Consider the following 25,812-nt stretch of genomic DNA (forward strand, 5'->3'; position numbering starts at 1 on the left):
ATGCCAATCCTCCTCTTTTTTTTTTTTTTTTTTGCTGAGGAAGACTGGCCCTGGGCTAACATCCGTGCCCATCTTCCTCCACTTTATATGGGATGCTGCGACAGCATGGTCTGACAAACGCTGCATCGGTGAGTGCCCAGGATCCAAACCTGGGCCGCCAGCAGCGGAGCGCACGCACTTAACTGCTATGCCATAGGGCTGGCCCTCCCTGGATAAACTCTTTTAGGTCATGATGTATATCATTTTTATTGTCTGCTGGATATAATTTGTTAATGTTTTCTTGAGTTATTTTTTGGTGTCTATGTTCATGAGGGATATTGGTTTGTAATTTTTTTTGTAATGTCTTTGTCAGGTTTTGGTGTTCAAGTTATGCTCATCTCATAAAGACAGTTGGGAGGTATTTCCCTCTTCTGCTTTCTGAAAGAGTTTGTGTAAGATTGGTGTTATTTCTTGCTTAAAGGTTTGATAGAATTCAGCACTGGGGAAGTATCTTGGGGGGACATTTTGAGACTATGCAGATATCTGTTTCTCTTTTCATCCATTAGGTTTGGTGAATCTTGCCATATGGGAAGGTTTTTGATAATAAATTCAAAAAGTATTTCCCTATGTGGTTCTTTTTCATTGCGTTTGTTTTTTATTTATTTTTATACCTAGTTTTTGTGGCTTTTTTTTTTTTTAAGGAAGGCATGCATTTTATAGTGGTTTTTACTTTATACCTATAAGTTTTTATAATGACCTTGCTTTTTTTGTTAGTACTTATTAGTTTCTTCTCTGAGCATGATCTTACCCTGAGTATTCTTTTCTGTCTATTCCCCTCTGTTTTCTACTACAGATTTTCAGTTTTACTCTTTCTTTTTAGTGTTTACTATTGTCCTTTTAAATAAATATTTTAAAAAAGTTTTATTTGTAAGTTATAAATGATAATCTTTGACCCTCTTCTGTTAAAATTGAAGTTGTTAGCTTACTTAACCTTATTTCACATCATTGTCCTTGCCTCCCATTTTTGTTTTGTTCTTTGTACAGTGCCATGTACATTCTACTGTCACCTTATTTCGTTGCTTCAGTTTTAGAACAATAGGTAAATATATCTTACAAGGATAGGTATGCTTACAACCTATCCTTGTAGCTCCATTTTCCCTATATATCTTCATGAGCTGAAGTTTTCCCTGTAGCAGTTTTCAATATTCCTTGAATTCTTGCATGCTTCATGTTTTCAATATTCCTTGAATTCTTGCATGTTCTAAACTGTTTATCTGTGCTCTTCATACCTGAAGGACAGTTTGGCTGGGTGTAAATATTTTGGCTTATATAGACTTTTCTTGAGTATCTTGCAGCTATTTCTCCACTGTGTTATGGCACTGAATGCTATGTTGAAATCTGAGGGTAATTTTTGTTTTCCTTTATGAGTCTCTTGGTCTTTTTGGGTTACCCAAAAAGGGGTCTTTGGGTTACCCAAAGTTTCTTTCTTTATCTTATAGACCAATAACTTAATTAGTAGCGTATATCTTGGAGTTGACCATCTGAGTCACTTTACCCTGTTACACGTTGTATCCTTTCAAATGAGTAATCATATCTTTTATTTCAGTACAGTTTTCTTGAGTTATATTTAAATGTTTGCTCTTTTTTATTATTCTGGATTTCTTATGTGGGGATTCCAGTTATTCCCATGTTGAATTTTCTTTGTCTCTTATATCTGTTGTTTTCTCTGTTACCTTTAAAAAATTTTTTGTTTCCTTTTGTTGGCTGTTTTCATTTCTATGCTCTAGGTCCCTTTAGATATTTTCCAGTTTTTCTATGCCTAATGTTTTTATTGTTTATCTTAATTTCTTTTTTGAGTTTTTTCCCTACGTGTTTTGGAGTTTCAGTACCTTAAATTTTGTCTCCTCCTGTTTTCTCACCATGTCTTCCTTGAGTTCTTACATTTTTCCTCTGTAGTTTTTCATCATGGAAAACTTGATTGTTGTTTGATTACATTTTAAAAGTTCATGGTGAACTTTTTCTTTACAGTTTTCATCTCCTTTGTGGCATCATTGTTCTGAAGAGTGTTTTTCAACTGTTTCTAACCTTTGCTCCTCACTTTAAAAAGAAGAAAATATCTTTCTCTTAGAGTAGTGTTGTTGCAACACTGTGCCAGTCTTTCTTTTCCCTTTGCTTTTTTATTACTCATCATTAAATGAGTTGGATTTTCCTAGAGCAAGGTCAGCAATGTTTTTCCTAAATGGCTGGATATTTTAGGCTTGTGGGCCATACAATCTCTTTTGTAATTACTCACCTCCATTGCTGTAGGTATAAAGCATCCATAGACAATGCATAAATGAGTGAGCATGGCTGTGTTCAAATAAAGTTTTAAGTTCATACTGAAGTACTCATCTCTTGTGCTTGATTTCAGTTTTTCTATTTCAGTCTTGCTGTGTGGAAACCTTTTGAGGTATTTTTATAAGTGAGTAACCCAGGATAGAGGGAATTTTTATTTTTTAATTACCTACTGTGCTCCAGCCTTAGTATCAAAGCTTTAACATAATGAATCCATTTATTCTTTACAGTGCCATTGTGAGAGATGCCTTTATTATTAGTTTACAGCTTAAAATTGAGGTTTAGAAAGATTAAGTAACTTGCCCAAGATCTCACAGCTATTAAGTGAGTGGGCTGGAAATTGAACTTAGGGTATTTTCCCCCCCAAAACTCATGTGGTTTTACTATACTGCCGTTTAGTCTGTAAAGATTTGTGGTAATGGCATTATATCTTTGAAGGTGCATGGTTGTTAATAATCTTGCCATTAGGGCTTATAGAATTTTTGTTTTGATTAAGGATGTTGCATCTCCACCAGCTTTTGGGCCATTTTTACTTCAGTATTTAATCTTAGCTTCTGAGGGACCTTTTTCATACTTAATTTTTCTTATTAATTAAAGTAATACATACACATGGTTAAAATAGCAAATAGAATAGGTATGATAAAAGTAATATTCCCCTAGCCCACCTTTCCTCACCTCTACTCCTACTATCAGTTAGCAATCACTTTTAACATTTCTTTTTTTTTTTTTAAAGATTTTATTTATTCATTTTTCCCCCCCAAAGCCCCAGTAGATAGTTGTATGTCATAGGTTCACAGCCTTCTAGTTGCTGTACGTGGGACTCAGCCTCGCGTTGGACGGAGAAGTGGTGCCTTGGGGCGTGCCCGGGATCCGAACCCGGGCCGCCAGCATCAGAGCGCGTGCACTTAACCGCTAAGCCACGGAGCCGGCCCACTTTTAACATTTCTATTTTTGGTTATTTTCATAGCTACTTCCCTATATATAAATGACATTCTGTTTCTTGATTTATTAGCTTTAAACATTGTCTTCTGATTTCCTCCTCACCCTCATATAATTATAGCACTAATCTCAGTTCTTCTTTGGTCATTTGCAATTTGATCATTATACTTGAATATCCATTTTTGTTTCATCAGCTGTAGACAGTATCTTTTGACTCCTCACTTTTAAGATTAGGATGTTAACATCCACTTCCCTCCACTCTGCTCCTTCCACCTTTTTATATTGCCAAGACTGATAACATATATATATTTTGTTCTGTGACAGTTATTAAGTCTTATTTGATTTATTTCTAGGTTAATTCTAAAAGTTGAAAACTGATGAATAGTTTTTACAGTTCTAGAATAATGGCAGTGTTTTTCACCATAGAGCTAAGTAGAGTCCTAGGGTTAAATTTCTTCCTCTATGGATCTTTTATCACTACCTCTGGCCACTGAACGGGAAGTGCTCTTGGAATTAAATTTATTCATTCAGTCAACAAATATATGTTGCATACCTTCTGTATGCCCTAAATATCATTCAAAACCTAGGACATTCAGAAGTTAAAAATATAAAAATCCCTGCTCTCCTGGAGCTTACATTCTAATAGAGGGAGATAAACTAATGGATATATAAAATACGTAGTATGTCAGATTGTGACAAATGCTTGGAAGAAAAGAGAGCAGTGAAGAGGAACATAGAGTTCAAAGAGTTAGGAATGGGGGAGATTGTATTCCCTTCTGCATAGCCTGACAGGAATGTATGTGTGGCTTCTTGTAGTGATTCATGTAAAGGAAGAAAAAGGACCCAATGGAATTATCTACTGATAGTGTTAATAATGGTGGTGATTTCAAGAGTTTTCCTTTTTTTAACAATTAAGTAGTCTCAAGTTTTTCCAAGCTTCTGATCATACTAAAATATTGATATTCTTTTTTTCTTTTTCTTTTTCTTTTTTTTTTTTTTGAGTGAGGAAGATTGGCTCTGAGCTAACATCTGTGCCAGTCTTCCTCTATTTCGTATGTGGGATGCCACCACAGCATGGCTTGATGAGTGGTGTGTAGGTCTGCGCCCAGGATCCAAACCTGTGAACACTGGGCCGCCGAAGTGGAGCACGCGAACTTAACCACTACGCCACCGGGCTGGCCCCAAACGTTTATATTCTTTTTGTCAGATGACTTCTCTTCTAGTGTCATCTTCCTGTTTCACTTTGGAGGGATGGTTTTCTAAGCCTGCTGCAAAGTGAGTTAACATTGCTTTCATGGGTTGGATCCACTGTTTGCTGGATCCCAGGTCTTTCTTTTTTTTGCTTTACTGTTTCATTTTTGCAAGAATAGAATCTCAAGTAATTTACTAAGAAAGAATGTGTGGAAGGTAAATTTTGCATCTTTGAAAATGTCTTTTATTTTCTTGTTGACCAACAGTTTTGTGAGTTAAGAATTCTAAATCCAAATAGTTTCCTTTAAACCTTTAAAGTTCTTGCTTCACTGTCTTCTGTGGTATGTTGTTACTGATAAGAAGTCAGTCTTGGTTAATTTCTTATTTCTTTGTAGATGCACATAAATATGTAGATGTATATATTTTTTTCCACTCATTTTTTTTTTAAATTTTATTTATTTATTTTTTCCCCCAAAGCCCCAGTAGATAGTTGTATGTCATAGCTGCACATCCTTCTAGTTGCTGTATGTGGGACGCGGCCTCAGCATGGCCGGAGAAACGGTGCGTCGGCACGCGCCTGGGATCCGAACCCGGGCTGCCAGCAGCAGAGTGTGCGCACTTACACTAAGCCACGGGGCCGGCCCTCCACTCATTTTTTTGAGCCTCTTGTTAGGCCGTTTTGGTTTGGGTTTTTTTCTTTTCTTTTTTTCAGCCCTTGGAAATTTTCTTGTATTATTTTTTTGCTAGGTTTCTTCTCTTCATTTTTTTCTCATTTATTTCAGTAACTGCTGTTACTCCAACGTTGAACTACCCGATGGTCCTCTGTGGCACTTACCTTTTCTCTCATTTTTCATTACTCTTTGTCTTTTTTGCTCTCCCTTTTTTTTGAGAGATTTCATTCTTTTTATCTTCCATTCTTGCAGTTTTATTTAGGCAAATGTTTTTTATTTTGAATAGCTTTCTTGTTCTCTGGCTGTTTCTTATCATAGCATTGTATTTTTGTTTCATATCATCTTGAGTGTCTTTCAGGATATTTTTGGTAAACATTTGTTGTGAATAAACATAATGAAATAAAAGATGTAATTAGCTTGCAAATAGTTATATATCCAAAGGGCAGTTTCTTATCCAGTAAAAGCTATGCTCTAGCCACAAAGGGCTCAAACATCATCACTGATGTCTTACCTACCTTTTTTTTAAACCGCTTTATTAGTATATAATACACATACCATACAGTTCATTGGTTTTTTGTATGTTCACAGATACGTGGAACCATTGCTTCAGGCAATCTTAAATCATATTCATCTCCTTAGAAAGAAACCTGGCTCTTTAATTCTAACCTCCCTATCACTTCCCTTATCCTCTAAGTCCTAAGCAACCACTAATCTGCTTTCTTTCTTCATAGGTTTGCTTATTCTGGGCATTTCATAAAAATGAGATCATTTAATACGCTGTCTTTTGTGACTGGCTTCTTTCAGTTTGCATAATGTTTTCTAGGATCATACATGTTGAAGCATGTATCAGTACTTCACTCCTTTTTATGGTCAAATAATGTTCCATTGTAGGGATATACCACATTTTGTTTATCTGCTCGTCAGTTGATGGACGTTTGGGTTGTTTCCAGCTTTTGGTTTTGATGAATAATGATGCTATAAAAATTCGTGTACAAGTTTAATGTAGGTATGTTTTCATTTCTCTTGAGTGTATACCTAGGGGTGGAATTACTGGGTCATGTGCTAACTCTGTGCTTAATCATTTAGGAACTGCCTGACTGTTTTTCCAAAGTAGCTACACCATTTTACATTCCCACCAGCAGTGTATGAGGGTTCCAGTTTCTCACATCCTCCCCAACATTTATTATTCTCTGACTTTTTGATTCTAGCCATCCTTTGGGTGTAAAGTGAATCTCATGGTTTTGATTATCAGCATTTCCCTGATGACCAGTGATATTGAGCGTCTTTTCATGTGCTTATTGGCCATGTTTCTGTCTCTGAGAAATGCCTCTTCATGTCCTGTGCCTATTTTAAAATTGGGTTATTTGTCTTTTTATCATTGACTTGTAAGAGCTCTTTGTATATTCTAGATTCAAATTTCTTATCAGATGCATGATTTGCAAATATTTTATCCTATTTTGTGAGTTGTCACTTTCTTTTTTTTATTTTTATTTATGTTTATTTTTTTTGTGAGGAAGATCAGCCCTGACCCAACATCCGATGCCAATCCTCCTCTTTTTTGCTGAGGAAGATGGGCCGTGGGCTAATATCAGTGCCCATATTCCTCTAGTTTACATGGGACAGCACGGCTTGACAAGTGGTGCATTGGTGTGTGCCCAGGATCTGAACCTGTGAACCTTCGGGCCGCCGAAGCGGAGTGCATGCATTTCACCGCTGTGCCACCGGGCTGGCCCCATCTTGTCACTTTCTTGATGGTGTCATTGAAGCACAAAAGATATTAATTTTGATGAAGTTCAATTTATCTATTTTTTCTTTTGTTGCTTATGCTTTTGATGTCCTAAGAATCCATTGCCAAATCTGAGGTCATGAAGACTTACTCCTATGTTTCTTTCTATGAGTTTTATATTTTTAGCTCTATGTTTACATCTTTGATCCATTCTGAGTTAATTTTTTGAGTATCTATTTTGAGTATATGGTGTGACTCCATCTGTTTAAAGGACTGTTCTGGGAAATTGCATACCCCATTCTGCTTTTAGTGATATTATTGTTAAACATATTACATCTGTAAATTTTACAAACCTAGAAATACATTATTAGAATTATTTATATAATTTTATGTATTTTAAAAAAACTAAGAGAAGAAGAAAGGCAAGCAAGTATATGTTTATAGCTCTTGTTATATTAACCTTTTTATTTATCATTTTTGGTCCTCTTCGTTTGTTTTTGTACATTTGAGTTACCATCTGGAGTCATTTCCTTAGCGCAATATACCTTTGCTTCCACGAACCTCATTTGTGCTACTATTGGCAAATATATTACATTTCTATATGTTGGGCCACAAAATACACACAAACACAGAGTAAGAAAGAAACTTGGAAATGGGCATTTTCCTGATGAAGAGAAGTAGGGGAGAGGATAAACATCAAAGTGACAAAGATTGAGTAGGTAATTATTGCAACATTCTTCCTGGAAGTGTTGACAGGCGTTAAAAACTGATGCAGGATGAAATGAGAGGATTTATATTAATCAGAAGGAATATTAGATGGGTTAAGGATCTTAATGAGAGTTGGGGAAAATCTGAGTTTGCTGTTGGGGTTAGTTGGAATTGGAATAGGGTAGGGATGCAGAGGCTGTGGAATATCCTTGAAGGCCAATTTGAGTTTGAAGTAAATTAATTTACAATGATCCAGCTTGTATGATGACCATATTTTTTAGGTATCTTAGAGATGTCGTTAATTATATTAATATTGTAGCATTCATTAAGCATTATTTCTCCTTGAGGATGAACGTAGCTTGATACCTTGTTTAATCATTCCATAGTAGTTCTGATTATAAACTATTTCTCTTTTTTTTCCTTAAAAAATACTTTATGCATTTATAAGAAGTTCAAAGAGGGCATAAGTTTAACTAGGAAGTAAAAGTCCTTGTCTCCCGTAAACCAGTGTATTATTTTCTTTAGCGTTGGGACTGTTTCTGATTATTTGGGAAAAGGAAGAAGACAGAGAAAAAGACAAGCTTTCTTTTTAATAAGATTCTAATATTATTTATAAATCAATTTGGATGCAAATTAAATTTGTTACTTGACTGCCTTCTCGAACTACTGTGTTTAAAAAATTGTAGGCTTCCTATCCTCCTCCTTTTTTTCTTTTTCTCTATAGAACTTACCATGTTTATACTTCATTAGATGTAAACTGCATGAGTGCAAGGATCTTAAATATTTGCTCAATGAAGGAATGAATGTATGTATTTTCTACTAAACTAATTTTAGACACAATGCTTGCAGTGTGTTTTTAGAAGCCATTTGATGCTGTAATGATTTTAAAGATTTCACTCTCTTTGAATAGGAGAAAGAAGCATGCCATTCATAGTAGTGACACAACTTCTTCTGATGAAGAACGCTTTGAAAGAAGGAAATCAAAGAGCATGGCAAGAGCAAGAAATAGGTTAGTAAACTTTTTCTTGTTATTTCCATGGTAGAAACAAGGAAGAACAGTTTTTTGAATACGATTCTTATCTGTACTAGCATTTTGCCAATAACACTGATATTCAACATATATTTTAGACTAGAGTAATGCACTGACTTAGTTTTTATTTAGTAATTCTTAGAGTAGAAATCCAACCTTGTGAAACTTCCCATAAATTACATACCTTGTAAGTACTCAATAAAATAGTGTGTGAGAAGGTAAAGGAAGAACAGCAAAGGGAAGAGACCAACGTCTATGGCAGTCTTTTCCTCTACACCTCTCCTTTATCCAAAGCTATTTACAGAGGCTGATTTTAGATGCTTAAAATAATTACAGCACTCAGGCCAAGAATTGGTTTCTAATAGAATTATATCAGGAGCCTTTCATTTTTTTTTTTTGGTTGGATGAGTGCCTCTGGTGGTCTTTGCCTAACTAGGGTAAATGACTCTGAGTGTTATATGGCTCATTAAAACCTCAAGAGGTTTTGCTGGGGGATAGAATCAGTATTTTGTCTAGTAAGTAATTAAAGTGTCAAATTATAATTTATTCCTTAAAATTTAAGTTAATTTTCTAGCTTATATTTATAATACTAAAGATAATTTGTATTTAGAAAATTTACATTTAGCAAAGCATTTCTATAATTTGGCATTATATATCTATTGTAGAAATACCAAGTTTTCAGTTAGCAGGTCTTGGAAGTAAGTTTGAATTGGTGTAGATTGTATGCTGAAAATAATTCCTCATGTGGATGATGGAAAGAAAATGTAAGAAAAAATCTAAGTTTAATGAAAGAATTTAATGCCTATTTAATCTGAACTATTCTGATACCTGCTTTGGAAATATATTTTTAGGGTAAGTTAGGATTCAGAAATGTCAGTGAAAGTACATTCATTTTAGAAGCTACAGTTTTTTGAGGCTGTTTATGTCATCTTCTGATGTTTACCCAAGGTTAAAAGGGAAAATAGGTTATATTTTCTAAGGGGTAATAACATTAAATAATGTAGTACAGGATTTTGAGTAGCTAAAGATCTGTTTTAAGGTAGTTACACAAAAGATATAGCTTAGTTCTCGAAATGTGATCTAAAAGTGGTTTCCTTTGCAAAAAAGGGAAATAAATTTCTTCAATCATGTAAACTGAGTAGACATACCCATGTAATATCTGAGGATAAATTTAAATATTATAATAAAGCTGAGTTCATTTAATGCCATGTATTATAGTACATTTAGTGGATCTATTTTTATTTTATACTTGTAAAATATGGAATATCAGGTATGTTATGTTTTCTAAGTTGGAATAGATCAGGCTCTTTGGACAAATAGATTAATGATCTTGTTTACTTTAGTGAATAAATTTATTTTTGGTCTGTTGAAAAGAATTTAGGAAAAGTAGTTTAAAAATAGGAAATCCTTTGATGTTATTTTCTGGGTTATGAGAAAAAGGAGAAAGATGAAAATATGTCAAAGATTTAAACTTATTTTGACATTAAAAATGTGTAACTTTTAATGCTATATACTTGAGTTTTTATGAATTTCAGATGTTTACCTATGAACTTAAGAGCAGAAGATTTAGCTAGTGGTATTCTCCGAGAACGTGTCAAAGTTGGTGCCAGCTTGGCTGACGTTGATCCAATGAACATTGATAAATCAGTAAGTTTTGTAAATGTTTTTCTAGAAGTAGCTTTTTTTTTTTTTTAAAGATTATTCCTGGTTTCTAAAGCAACACACAATAAAAGTGGAAAATCCAGATATGACCATTATTAGTGTTTTGACGTATGTATCTTGGAACCTGGCACTCTGGTCACATGTGATGCTTACTCAGGTTTTTCCTTTTTTTCCATTTCAGTGTTACTGGAATATATAATGAAAAATGGGTAGGAAATGAAGCTGACAAATGTGGCAAGGCCCTGTTAACCATAACAAGCTATGGGGTATTATTGAAGCTGCTTAGATTTCATGATCAGCTTTGCATTTTAGATAGATCACTCTGTCTATAATGTAGTTCAAGAATTTGAGGGAAGCAAGGCTGGCGTTAGAGAGACTGGTTTGGACATAGTAAGTAATCTAATAATCTGAAGTAATGGTCGTGGTAGAAAGTAAGGTAACGATGGAAAGACGTAGTAGATGGATTTGACAAAATTCGGATATGACAGAATTTGGTGAATTAATTGCTTTTGGGGAATGAGGGAGAGAAACAAGTTGAACGTATTACCCGCGTTTTTGGCTTAAGCGATTGGGTACAATAATGGATGACTCTGCTCTGAGGAAGGGAACCTAAGAGTAGGAATATGTTTTTGAGATGTGAAGATGATTTAGTTATAGACGTGTTTAGATATCTGTTGCACATCACAAATGGAAGTAACTTATAGGAAATTGATCATTTAGGTTTGGCATTAAGGAGAAATATCTGAGGTAGAAATTCAGATATAGGTCACTAATATAAAGGTAGTTGAGGTCACTATGGAAAATGGATACTAGTACCAGGGAAAGTATGTAGCATGAAAGGAGAGACAAGATTTAGAGGACATGGTAGATTCTTACTGTTAATAGAATCGTCTTTGAGGGGAATACTTTGGAATAAGGTTATTGCATAACCAAAAACATATTTGATATTTTTTTCTTTGTTCCTATAAATCTGTCTGTACAACATAATTTAACTGATTCTCATATGAGAGACTTAGGTTATCAAATGGAGTTGTGTATATATTTGGAAATGAAATGTTAGCTACTTCCAATCTGAATTCATAGAGGAAAATATTTATTTTATTAATGAGGACCTATGAAAATTTCAGTGTGTTGAATTCAGGATCTCATGTCAAATAGTTCACATTCTCAAAGGACCTTACTTAATGACCTTTGCTTATTTGGTTTACCAGCACTTTACTCTTTTTGAATCTAGTTAACTTTAGAGATCTCTGCCAATCAGAGTAGCTTATTTCCTTAAAATTTGATATCATGTACATGAAAATTTAGCTTCTCTTAGAATGTTTTGTTATTTAAACTCTGTATTTATTTTTCTAGATTACTTAAGTTTTTTTTCCTATCATAGTAATACATTCAGTGTGAAACATTTTTAAGTACCATAACAGAGTAAAGAAGCAGGGAAGGAAATTTCCCATAACACGGTAGTTAGAGTCAATCACTATTAAAATTTTGACAGTATTTCCTTCAAGCACTTTTTTCTATACAATTTTTTACTTGATAAAGCTTTTCAGATATTTAAACTGTTATGTGTGGCTAGGATTTTTTCACCCTACTCCTGAATCAATTTTTGCCCCCTCGGGGACAGTGTTGCCCTACTGAGAATGTATGGGATAGATGATATTTTGAAAGGCGTTTAAATTATTAGAGTGTGAATACAATATGACATTTCCTATAGGTACCCGTTAAAGTGTTAGATTGGGTGTTAATCTTGGTCCTTAGTTACTAGGAAACTAAGGAATGGTAGCTTCGTTTGGCTGAACTGAAATGTAAATTTGAATTTTACCTACCGACTTTATTTTCTACACTTATTTCAAAAGTGTAATTTTTTGAACTTTATGTGCAGCAGTTCCTGCTGAAGTCATGTATTTCTGAATCATAAGACTATCGCATAAATTTTTAAAAAATCTATAAACAGTTAAAATTATTTTGTATTAAACTTTCCCCTTCTTTCCAAGGTGCGGTTTGATAGCATAGGTGGATTGAGCCATCATATTCATGCACTAAAGGAAATGGTAGTGTTCCCACTTTTATATCCAGAAATTTTTGAAAAATTTAAAATTCAGCCTCCAAGGTAAGTAATGTCCTAGATGTTTATTATTGTTATTACTGTTAATTATCAAATTTCAATTAGTAAATGATTATAAATTTTTATATGTATTTATTTGATGTGTTCTAGCAATGAGAATTAGGAATGAAATTTTATTATTTAGGGCTCAAAGGCTGTGGTACTAAGTGTGTTCTTGAAGTTCACATTTCAGCATTTAACAGTCAGGCACAAGATGAGATTCTTTATGCAGGCCTTGAATATCAAGTGGATTGCCCAAATGGATCTTCCTTAATTTGGCCTCCTAATAACATTGAATTTAATGCTATATGTAGTTTAGTCTTTGGAAGCACAATTTCAATGAGATGTTTCTTTGACTTGATGATGGGATATTTTTGAAATAGTAATCTTGATAATTTATCTTTATGATCAGATTAATTTGTGTTTGATCAGAAAAGGCTGAGAAATTATGTTAAAGGAAACTGGGCAGAATAAAATATTCTGAAGATGTACATATAGACTTTTAGATTTAAACTGCTATATGTCCCTTTTCATTTAGGAGGTACGTTTTATTCAGATTTGATTCTAATTTATTTTCTATGTGTTTAATGATGTAGAAAATTTTATTAAAGAGTCATCTTCTATTTGAGTGGATTAAAAAGTTGGCCTCTAATTCTACAGTGGCTTTTAAAAGTCATAGTGGTAGTTTGTTTTTTATATGGTATAACTTGAATTTTAAAAATAATTATTTTTTCAAAGGCATTAAAGTAGTATAGCCTTGGGAGAAGCTTAAACAAAATAGAAAGTTATAAGCAGAAAGTAATCCTACTCTTTAGGGATGAACAATTTTTGTATTCTTTACAGATTTTTTTAGTACATATATGCATATATGTAGTTTATATTTTGCCTGTATTATGCAATACAAACATTTAATATAAATGAGATTATTCAGTAATACTCTTATGTAACTTTTTGTTTTTCACTCTGTAAAAATTCTAGACACCTTCCCATATCCGTATTGTGCATATTATTCTTTTTTGACATCATACTAGTGCTTTATTTTATAGATTTAACAGTTTATCTGTCCCTTATTAATAGATAGCGTTTAGATTTTTTTTAGTTTTTCACAATGAGAAACGATGCTCTATTGAACATCCATTTAAAATCTATCTTTGTAACATTCTTTTGAGTATTTCTATATGATGCATTCTAAGATATGAAATTTCTGGGTCACAGGGAAAACACATTTAAAATTTTGATATATCTTGCCAAATTCATCTCTACTCTGATTTAACTACTTCTTGCCTACCAAAGCTTGGTGCTTTGAGAACATCCTGGAGGACTCGCAGCAAAGTGAAACTTTTGTCTATATACTACAAAAAGCTTTATCAGTGTCTAATAAGGTATAATATACGTAAATACTGTACGGGAGGCGCATCCTTTTATGTTGGTTATTAGTGGTGGTGATAACATTAACTTTTATTGATTCTTTATTCCTCTAGGGGCTGTTTGTTTTATGGCCCTCCTGGCACAGGGAAAACCTTGGTCGCCAGAGCCTTAGCTAATGAGTGCAGTCAAGGAGACAAAAAGGTGGCTTTTTTTATGCGAAAAGGAGCAGACTGTTTGAGCAAATGGGTTGGTGAATCTGAACGGCAACTTAGGCTTCTTTTTGATCAGGTAAGTGAAATCAGCTAATATGAGAACAGATGTACTTTAGAATATTTAACAGATTCAGTCTATAAATACGAACTCTTCAAGATAAGGCATATTTTCCAATCAGTGTGTTAAATTTAGGGTGCTTTTAAAAGGCAGAGTAAGATGAGTGAATATCATGTAAGCTATCTAGTAAAGATAAAAAAAGAAATAAATAAATAGTAAATTTATATATAACAGTAACTTTAAAAATATTATTTCCTAATACTTCTAAAAATTAGTCCTGTTATAAATTCACTTTTGATTGCTTGATCTAGTGAAGAAAGTCCTTCATATTTGGCACTGCAACTTATATTTCATTATGTCTAAGGAAATTCCCATGAAATAAAAAAAATGCTTTCAACGCATTTGTTGAGCACCTATTGCTGAGGTGATGTGTATTAAAATCCTTTGTAACTGGTAAAGCACTTCAAATACTGTTTTTAGTTATAATTAATATTAAAATCTACTATGTTCCTGGTAATGGATCTAGTAAGAGGAATAAGGTAAAATTCCCACCTTCAGGGTGCTCACTGTCTATTGGGAAGTCAAACATAGGTAGTCTGCATGCTTCAAGAGAATTTAATAATAATTGAAAAATATAAATATAAAATAACATTGGTGGATCAGGGAAGAATTAGCTTGGGAATGCTGGCATATTGTACAATGACTTTTTTTTTTTTTTTTTTAAAGATTTTATTTATTTATTTTTTCCCTCCAAAGCCCCAGTAGATTGTTGTATGTCATAGCTGCACATCCTTCTAGTTGCTGTATGTGGAACGCGGCCTCAGCATGGCCGGAGAAGCGGTGCGTCGGTGCGCGCCCGGGATCCGAACCCGGGCCGCCAGCAGCGGAGCGCGAGCACTTAACCGCTAAGCCACGTGGCCGGCCCGTACAATGACTTAATTTTAAATTTTTGACAGTTATACTTTTTAACCACTTCATGCTGGGAGTAGGAATGTTTCTTGGTTTCATTCAAAACCATAGCATAAATCATGCTGCTTTTTACATCTAAATTTACATTATTTCTGTTTCATAGTTTTCTTTGTAGGTAAGAGTAGTTGAAATGTTTGCTTTCTTTTTAAAAATATGCTGATAGTCATTATTGTCTTTTTAAATGAGAGTTGACATTCTTAAGGACATGATCTATGCACTAAATGAAATGAAGGAGGTATAATATATTGGCTAAGAGGTGGGTGTTTGGTGTCAGAAAAATGTTAGTTTATATCTAGCTTTACTATTTCCTATATATACTTTAAGTAAATGAAAGCATCTGATCCTTAGTTGCCTCTTCTATAAAATGGGGGAAATAATACCTATTTCACTGGACTACTGTGAGATTTCACCGAAAGGAAGTATATTAAAGTGCTTATCGCAGTGACTGGCATATACTATACTGTGCTTCTTTTTGCAGTTCTGTGAGGTTATATAACGTTCTTAAAAAGAACTATGTGTTTTATGTATATAAAAGTAGTAATTATCAAATCCTTACTCTTTTTCTCTTAATACATAATTCTAGTCTTATAAAGTTGTTTTCTGAAACTTAAGTTTTGTGGTTGAATTGTTCTTCATTTCAAATTATTAAAGAAAACTGAAAGTTTAATGCATATCATGTCAGTCAGGGAGAAGTGAAAAATTTGTGTCCATTCTTTAGTAAGCTGACCTTCCTGTGAACTAAGGATTTGCTATAAGTAATATTGAAACATAAATAAACTATACTAATTTGAGTAAATTATATAATAAAGACTTTTCATTTGTAATCTAATATTCATTTACCTTAAGTTCAGTTCCTGTTAGATCTAAGATTTAAGTGAGAAAAATGACACTGTGAAAGTACTGGAAGAAAATGCAGGAGAATTTTGTTTCTGATCTCAGAGCATGGCGAGTCTAACTATGGAAGAAAAGATCTGCTATATAAAAATTTTTTTAGATTCTGGATGGAACAAAATATCATAAGCAAAACCAAAATATAAGTAATATCCTTTGCACAAAAATGTTTGCATTTCCTTTCACAGAGACGTCTAGTTTTTAAAATAAATAGCTCCTAAAAATCAGTAAGCAAAAGACCAATGATCCTAAAGAAAAATTGGCAAAGGATATGAACAGAACTTTCATAGAAAAAGCAATATTAATGGCTCTTAAAGATATGAAAAGTGCTCATCTTCATTGATAATAGAAATAAAAATTAGAATGAAAATGAGGTAACATTTTTATCCGAAAAAATTAGTCAAGATCAAAAAGTTTGATAATACATTGTTGGTGATCTTAAATACTGCTGGTGAGGGAGAAAATTGGTACATCAGTGGAAGGCAATTTGCAAATATATAACTAAATTAGAAATGACACATGCCTTTTGAGCCAGTAATTCCACTTTTAGAATTTATTATATTGATATGTTTATACTCATATGAAATGTTAAATGTACACAAATATTTATTCAAGCATTGTTGATAATAGGAAAAGATTGAAAACAGCCTAAATTTCCATGAGTAGGGGACTAATTTAATTATGCTCACATCCATATTGGGCATTTTGTAGCAGTTAAAAAAGAATTAGGCAGATCTTTATGTACTTATCTGGAAGCTAATTAAAATATATTGTTACTTAAAATAGGCTGTGTTATATGATAAAAGCAATGTGTATAGTGTGTTTAAAATGCATTAAATAAAAAGTGTATTTAAAAATACATTTTTGTGTATGTGTATAAATAACTTATGTGGAAGAATAAACAAACTAAAAATGGTAGTTGCCTACAGGGATAAGACCTTGTGGTTGGAGAGTGGAGTGGTAAGATTTCCTTTTTATTGTATAAGCTTTCTTACCTTCTGCGCGTACCATTTGCATATATTACCTATTAAGAAAACACAACAATTAAATTAAAAAATGAAAACTAATACAATGAATATTTTTTCCTGTTTATACTAGGCATATTTGATGAGACCTTCTATAATATTTTTTGATGAAATAGATGGATTAGCTCCAGTTCGCTCTAGCAGACAAGACCAGATCCACAGGTAATTTTTCCAAATCTGATTATGTTGGATTCTTCTCACTCATTGACGTAGTATTTAGCCTTAGCCCTTGGATAAGTGCTATGACGCTTATAAAATGTGATCTGTGTCCTTGAGGAAGACTTCTTTCACTTAGCACAGGGGTCAGCAAACCACGACCTGTGGACCAAATGCAGCCTTCTGCCTGTTTTTGTAAATGACGTTTTATTGGAACATAACCATGTTCATTCCTTTTCGCATTATATATGGCTGCTTTTGCACTAAAAGAGCAGAGTTGAGTGAGTAGCTATGAGAGCGAGATTGTATGGCTTGCAAAGCCTACAACGTTTACTTTTTTGACACTTTATGGAAGAAATTGCCTAATCCTGACTTAGCATAGTGTTTTTGAAATTTATCCATGTCATGTATACTAATATTTGTTCCTTTTTACTTTTGAATATTCCTTTGGGGAGTATGTTTCTATATCACTGCTTATTTGTTAATCCATCTGATGGAGATTTGTTTTGCTTGTATTTTTGGCTATTATGATAATGCTACTAAGAACATTTGCATATAGCAATACCTTGTTTGATTGAGTGTCTCAGATTTTGTGTTTTTTACAAATTGAAGGTTTGTGGCAAACCTGCGTTGAGAGAGTCTATCCATTTTTCCAACAGCATTTGCTCACTTCTTGTCTTTGTGTCACATTTTGGCTAATTCTTGCAATATACAAAATTTTCATTATTATATTTGTTATGGTGATCTGTGATCAGTGATCTTGGATGCTATTGTAATTGCTTTGAGGCGCCACAAACTGCACCCATATAAGATGGTGAACTTAATTGATAAATGTTGTATATGTTCTGACTGCTCCACCGACCAGCCATTCCCCTGCCTCTCTCCCTCTCCTCTGGCCTCCCTATTCCCTGAGACACAACACTATTGCAATTAGGCCAATTAGTAAACCTACAGTGGCCTCTAAGTGTTCAAGTGAAAGGAAGAGTCGCACATCTCTCACTTTAAACCAAAAGCTAGAAATGAGTAAGCTTAGTGAGGAAAGCATGTTGAAAGCTGAGATAGACCAAAAGCTAGACCTCTTGTGCCAAACAGTTAGCCAAGGTGGAAATGCAAAGGGAAAGTTCTTGAAGGAAATTACAAGTGGTACTCCAGTGAACACACGAATGATAAAAAAGTGAAAAAGCCTTATTGCTGATATGGAGAAAGTTTTAGCGGTCTGGATAGAAGATCAACCCAGCCACAACATTCCCTTAAGCCAAAGCCTAATCTAGAGCAAGGCCCTAACTTGGGAAGGCTGAGAGAGGTGAGGAAGCTGCAGAAGAAGAGTCTGAAGCTAGCAGAGGTTGGTTCATGAGGTTTAAGTAAAGAAGCCATTTCCATAACATAAAAGCGCAAGGTGAAGCAACAAGTGCTGATGTGGAAACTGCAGCAAGTTACCCAGAAGATCTAGCTAAGTTAATTACTGAAAGTGGCTACACTAAACAACAGATTTTCAGTGTAGACGAAACAGCCTAATATTGGAAGAAGATGCCATCTAGGACTTTCCATAGCTAGAGAGTAAAAGTCAATGCCTGGCTCAAAGCTTCAAAGGACAGGCTGACTCTCTTATTAGGGGCTAATGCGGCTGGTGACTTTAAGTTGAAGCCAGTGCTCATTTACCATTCTGAAAATCCTAGAGCCTTTACAAATTATTATGCGAAATCTACTTTGCCTGTGCTCTATAAATGGAACAACAAAGCCTGGAGGACAGCACATTTGTTTACAACGTGGTGTACTGAATATTTTAAGCCCACTGCTGAGACCTACTGCTCAGAAAAAAAATTCCTTTCAAAATATTACTGTTCATTGACAATGTACCTGGTCACCCAAGAGCTCTGATGGAGACATACAACAAGATTAATGTTGTTTTCATGCCTGCTAACATAACATCCATTCTGCAGTTTATGCATCAAGGAGTAATTTCAACTTTCAAGTCTTATTATTTAAGAAATACACTTCGTAAGGCTATGGCTGCCATAGATAGTGATTCCTCTGATGGATCTGGACAAAGTCAATTGAAAACCTTCTGGAAAGGATTCACCATTTTAGATGCCATTAAGAACGTTTGTGATCCATGGGAAGAGGTCAAAATATCAACATTAACAGGAGTTTGGAAGAAGTTGATTTCAGCCCTCATGGATGACTTTGAGGGGTTCAAGACTTCAGTGGAGGAAGAGCATTGCATGCTACAGAGAAATCGTTCGTGAAAGAGAAAGTCAAATCAATGCAGCAAACTTCATTTTTGTCTCATTTTAAGAAACTGCCACAGCCACCCCAGTCTTCAGCAACCACCACCCTGAGCAGTCAGCAGCCATCAACATCGAGGCAAGTCCCTCTGTTAGCAAACAGATTACAACTCGCTGAAGGCTCAGACGATGGTTAGCATTTTTTAGCAATAAAGTATTTTTTAATTCAGGTACATGCATTGTATTTTTAGACATAATGCTATTGCCATCTAATAGACTACAGTATAGTGTAAACATACCTTTATGTGTACTCGGAAGCCAAAAAATTCATGTAACTTGCTTTATTGTGATATTTGCTTTATTGTGGTGTTCTAGAACCAAACTCACAGTATCTCTGAGGTATGCCTGTATTTTTATTTTTATCTCTGGAAGTTCTATTTGGGTCTGTTTTGCACCTTCCATATAAGGAACTTTTCAACATATGGAATATAGTTATAATAACTACTTTAATGTCCTCTGCTAATTCTAATATCTTAGTTAGTTCTGGGTTGATTTTATTTGGTTGATTTTTCTCATTATGGACTGTATCTTCCTGTCTTTGTGTACCTGGCGATTTTTCTTGGGTGCCAGACATTATAATTTTGCATTGTTGAGTGCTCAATATGATATTGTAAATAAATATTCTTGTATTTTTTTTCTGGGATGCATTTAACTTGCTTGAAAACAGTTCGATTCTTTTGAGTCTTGCTGTTAGGATTTGTTATGTGGATCTGCAGTAGTCTTCAGTGTAGGGCTGATTATTTCCCACCAATGAAGAAGTGTCCTTCTGTGTGTTTTCGTACGCAATGACCCATGAATCATGAAGTTTACCAGTCTGGCTTGTAGGAATGCAGCAGTATTCCTGGCTCTCTGTGAGTGTAAAATTTTGGTACTTCTAGTCCGTCTGAGTGTTTTTTCCCTAAGCCTTGAGTAATTTCCTCACATGCATACACTGATCAATATTTATCTGAAGTCTTGAGGGGCCCTATCAATATTTCCTAAGTTCTCGCTCAGTGTGCGGTGGTCTCCTCTCTCAATTCTTTCCTGTGAACTCTAGTCATCTTGGTCTCTCTGGAATCTCAGTTTTGTCTCTTCCACTTAGAGAGTCAGCTGATCCCTGCCAGGATTCCATCGCCCCTACTTTGCAGCCTAGAAGTGAAAAGCCGTTAATTGGATCGTTGTTCCCGTGCTTCATAATATGTAGTTTTTCTCTTGCTGCTTTCAATATTTGCTCTGTAGGTTTGGTTTTTAACAGCTTAGTTATGATATGCTTCAGGGTGGCCTTTGTGTTTATTCTGATGGGTGTTTATCATGTATCTGCATATTTGTCTTTTTTCAATCTTTTTCTCTCTTCAACTTAGATAATTTTTATTGCTCTATCTTCAGTCTTCCCTTCCTTTTTTCTTTGTCACGTCCATTTTGCTGTTATGTCTAGCCAGCACATTTTTTATTTTAGAATTTATATTTTTCAGTTGTAGAACTTACGTTTGATTCTTTATCATTATTTATAGTTTTCCACTGTGATTTCATGCATTTAAACATACTTCTGCTTCATCAAGTTTAGTTAATAATGGTTGCTTTAAAGTCCTCTTGTGTTTAGCTTCAACATCTGGTTCATCTCACTGTTAGGCCTTCTTGATTCTCTCTTCTCTGGAAAATATGTTCTATGGTTTTGTTTATTCATTTTGGGGGCAATTTTGGATTGCATCCTGAACATTATTTTTTATTTTTTTTGATGAGGAAGAATAGCTCTGAGCTAACATCTGTTGCCAATCCTCTTTTTGCTGAGAAAGATTGGGCCTGGGCTAACATCTGTGCCCATCTTCCTCTACTTCATATGTGGGACACCTGCCATAGCATGGCTTGATAAGCGGTGTGGGGGTCTGTGCCCAGGATCCGAAATCTGCGAACCCCAGGCCACCAAAGCGGAGTGCGAGAACTTAACCATTACACTACGAGGCTGGCCTGCATCCTGAACATTATTAATGTTAGTTTGTAGAGTCTCTGGATTCTATTATTATTACTATTTTATGAGTAGTATTTCCTTTGTTTTAGCAGGTAATTTTCTGGGTTAGGCTTGAAATGCAGACTGTTTCTTGGCTGGCAGGTTTGGTTTCCTTTCAAATCTTTTGTCTTTAGCTGGGTCCTTTGAGTGCTCTGTGCTTAGAGATCCTTCAAAGATATGGGTAGATTGAGTTTGGGGATGTCCTCACTGGCTCTTGTCCTTGTGGGATTCCTCCACATTCTTTAGTGTTAATAGTTTTCCACCGTATGTTTTCTGAACACTCGGACTGGAAACTTAAGGGGTTTCCCCCCATAATCTTCCTCTCCTGCCTCACTGTACCTAGCTCCACAATAAAAGCCAGCGAGAGGAGAACTTACTTTCTGTATGTCTCTTTCTCCAAGTGACTGTGACCTCTCACCAGAATCTGTCTGTCTGCAGTGGGTTTACTCACTCACTACCTTCAGGTGTATGCTTATGTATTATTATGTACAGGTTTTATAGTTATTTTCTGAAGGAGAGCAAGGTGTTATCTGGCATGGTCTTGATCTGTCATACCTCGAAGGGGAACCTTTGAGTACCAAGTATGCAGGCTTTAATTTCTAGAGGAATCACTAATAAAATAGAGACATATTGTGTAATTTTTAAACTATTAGTGGAGGGAAATAGAATAATTAAAAAAAAAAATCAATCCAAAAGCAAAAGAAGGGGAGGGGGATCATAGAACCAATGAGAGAAATAGCACAAAATACAATTGTAAATTTAAACCCAAATATATCAAGAATTACATGAAATGTAAAGGGACTAAATGTTCTTTTTAAATGACAAAGATTGTCAGACTGGGGAAAATCAAAATACAATGATATTTCATTTACAAGAGACACATGTACATAGAAGGATACAGAAGGGTTCGAAGTAAAATGGTGGGGGAAAAAAGCATGCAAAAACTTAGTCACAAATATTCAAAGCAGTGTTGTTCATAACAGCCAAAACGTGGAAATAACCCAAATGTCCACCAGCTGATGAATGGTTAAGTAAATGTGATATGTCCATAGTGGGCTATCATTCAGCCTTAAAAAGGAATGAAATTCTGACACATGGTACATGGATGTAGAAGTGTTCCTTATACATGTACATTAACATGGATGAACCTTGAAGACTTTATGCTAAATTAAACAAGCCAGGCACAAAAGGTCACATATTGTACTATTTTATTTAGATAAAATGTGCAGAATAGTCAAATTCATAAAATGGTATAAAAATATATCAAGTAAATACTAACAGAAAGCTGCTGTAGCTATATTAATATTGGACAAAATAGACTGTAAGGCAGAAAGTGTTATTATACATATAAAGAGGGTCAACTTATAATGATAAAAGCTTCAATTGTTAGAAGATGTGACAGTTTAAAATTTGTAATTCCCTAAAAACTACATTTCAAACTATATAAAACAAAAATTGACAGAACTGCAAAGTAAGAGTCAAATTGATAATCATTGTGAGAGAGATCATCTACCTCACAGGAATTGATAGACCAGAGGAGCAAAAAAGTAAGTTAATTCTTTATAGATTATTTGAACAACCATATTTTATGAATGTGATCTAATGGGCATACTTATCTAAGGCAAGTATAGAATGAACACTATTTTCAAACAGACAACATTTACAAAAATTGATCATATATTGTGCCTTAAATCACAACTAATTTTCTTTTTTTCTTTTTTTAATTTTTATTTATTTTTTTCCCCCAAAGCCCCAGTAGATAGTTGTATGTCATAGCTGCACATCCTTCTAGTTGCTGTATGTGGGGCACGGCCTCAGCATGGCCGGAGAAGCGGTGCGTCGGTGCACGCCTGGGATCCGAACCCAGGCCGCCAGCAGCGGAGCGCGCGCACTTAACCGCTAAGCCACGGGGCTGGCCCCACAACTAATTTTCAAAGTTTAGTAATGTACAAAATACAAGAAACAGCAAAAAGATAAGCAGTGGATTTTGTTATTAAAAACTATTTCTCTAATTCTAAATAACCTGTTACTAGTAAAACAAAAAATTATAGCAAACAATATATGAACTGCAAAGAGATATGCAGAAATCAAGAAATCCAAAAGTCGCATCTTTGAAAAAACTAATAAAATTGACAAACCTCTGGCGTGATTGGTCATGATAAAAAGTAGGCACTGATAAGCAATATTAGGAATGCAAAATGTAATGTTTCAGATTCTGTAAACATTAAAGGTTAAGAGCATGAAGGCCTAAACTTAAGAGGTGAAAGTATAAAACTTTTAGGAAAAAACCTATGGGAAAATCTTCATGACTTATGTATGAATGTTCATAGCTTTTTTTTTGTAATACTAAAAACTGGAAACAATCCAAATGACCATCAACATGTGAATCGGTAAACAAATTGTGGTATAGCCATATAATGGAATATATAGCTTAGCAATAAAAAGGAATAAAGTATTATTAAACCAACAACGTGGTGAATCTCAAGATAATTATGCTGAGTGAAAGAATCTAGAAAAAAAGAGTACTTACTGTGTGATCCCATGTATATAAAATTTTAGGTAATGCAGGCTAATCTATAGTGACAGAACACAGATCAGTGGTTGCCTAGGGACTGGATAGAGGTCAAGGAGGAGCAGTAAGGATGGATTATCAAGGGGCATGAGGAAGAGCACGGTGGATTTGTTACTTATTTTGATTGTGGTGATAGTTTCACAGGTGAATACACACTTCAAAACTTATCAAATTGTATATTTTAAATATGTTCAGGGCCGGCCCTGTGGCTTAGTGGTTAAGTGAGCGCGCTCCACTGCTGGCGACCCGGGTTCGGATCCCGGGCTCGCACCGACGCGCTGCTTCTCTGGCCATGCTGAGGCCGTGTCCCACATACAGCAACTAGAAGGATGTGCAGCTATGACACACAGCTATCTACTGGGGCTTTGGGGGGAAAAAATAAATAAATAAAATCTTTAAAAAAAAAAAAAATATGTTCAGTGTATTGTATGTCAATTATATCTTGAAAGCGTTTTTTTTTTTTTTAAAAACTGTTTAGAACAGTATGAGAAAGTTAATTGGATCCCTTTTCCCTGGTGAACGTGCATATAAAAATCCATTTTTATAAGGGTTTAAGACTGATTAGTATAAGCAGCAGTTTTTATAATTTTTTCTTTTTTTAAAATTTTTAATTTTGTCTGAAAATTTTGTTACAGCTCTATAGTGTCAACCCTCCTTGCTCTTATGGATGGATTAGACAACAGGGGCGAAATTGTTGTTATTGGTGCTACAAACAGACTTGATTCTATAGATCCTGCTCTCAGGAGACCTGGTCGTTTTGACCGAGAATTCCTTTTCAACCTGCCTGATCAAAAGGTAAGAGTTTCTGTTTCCTATATATTAATATTTATTTGTGATTTGTGTACATACATATACTTTGAGAGTGGTATTTTATGAATTTTCATTTTTTAAATTTTGTGCTTATGAGATATCTTAGTTAATACTTAAAAACACCTAGTAATTATTGAATAGTTTAGTCTTTTTTTTTTTTTTTTTTGTGAGGAAGGTCAGCCCTGTGCTAACATCTGCCAATCCTCCTCTTTATTTGCTGAGGAAGACTGGCTCTGGGCTAACATCCGTGTCCACTTTCCTCCACTTTATATGGGACGCTGCCACAGCATGGCTTGCCAAGCGGTACATCGGTGCACGCCCGGGATCGGAACCGGCGAACGCCGCCGCAGTGGAGCACGAGCACTTAACCACTTTCGCCACCGGGCCGGCCCCGAGTTTAGTCTTTTTATTAACAATTATCAGAAAGTTTGATTTTTAGGAAGAGGAAAAGCCCTGATTAGGTTACTATAGATGCTTACTGACTCTTTTCTTTACTTCTCCAGATTGTAGTAATTATCCTGTGTGGCAAGTTATATGTCTCTAGTTAGTGAAAGTGGCTTTGTTCTCATAAAAATAATGTTTTTAGAGTATTGGTGGGTTTATGAATAAGAGCCAAATATGCAAATTTTCATAGAAATGAGCATAACATATTTAATTAAAAGCAGCAAATGTTATTCATTACAATGTAGTTTTTAAAAGAATATATAATTAAAACAGAGCAATATATAGTCATTGAGTATGTAAAATGTTATTTAATATATTACACAAAGTTCTTTTTTCCTAATTCTAATTAGGAAACTTGAGATTTTTATTATTAGTCTTGGTTTGACCAGTTTAATCAGTGACTGTCTCTTCACTAGGAACTCAAGTTTGAGAGGGAGAGATGCAGAGAAGATGCTATATTTGACAATGCTTCTCATGTATTTTAATATCAAATAAGCCTAATTAGAATGTTTATAACATATACCCATACAAATATAACCTAAAGAAAGCAGATAAGATAGTATATAAGAATATATAATATATGTATACACACAGACATATATATACACACTTGTTATATGGCTTTGATTTTAGATCTCTATGTAAAATGCCTGTTTACATACGTAGATGTGAAAGGCTTAGTGATGAGGACAGT

The 25,812-nt window shown here is 34.6% G+C and overlaps 1 protein-coding gene across 4 annotated transcripts in view; it reads left to right on the plus strand.

Annotated features, from left to right (window-relative positions):
• The window catches only part of ATAD2B (ATPase family AAA domain containing 2B), a 150,412-nt gene that overhangs the window by 43,688 nt on the left and 80,912 nt on the right, over positions 1-25,812 (plus strand). For all 4 annotated transcript variants that reach the window (XM_004418290.2, XM_014782123.2, XM_004418291.2 and 1 more), the window contains 6 exons: positions 8,459-8,557; positions 10,114-10,225; positions 12,235-12,350; positions 13,826-14,000; positions 16,941-17,029; positions 24,500-24,659. In XM_004418290.2, the coding sequence (XP_004418347.1) occupies positions 8,459-8,557; positions 10,114-10,225; positions 12,235-12,350; positions 13,826-14,000; positions 16,941-17,029; positions 24,500-24,659 (751 nt within the window). The remainder of the gene's footprint in view (positions 1-8,458; positions 8,558-10,113; positions 10,226-12,234; positions 12,351-13,825; positions 14,001-16,940; positions 17,030-24,499; positions 24,660-25,812) is intronic.

This window comes from Ceratotherium simum, chromosome 11 (genome assembly GCF_057802395.1).
Source record: "Ceratotherium simum simum isolate JZ-2026a chromosome 11, ASM5780239v1, whole genome shotgun sequence".
Lineage (NCBI taxonomy): Eukaryota > Metazoa > Chordata > Mammalia > Perissodactyla > Rhinocerotidae > Ceratotherium > Ceratotherium simum.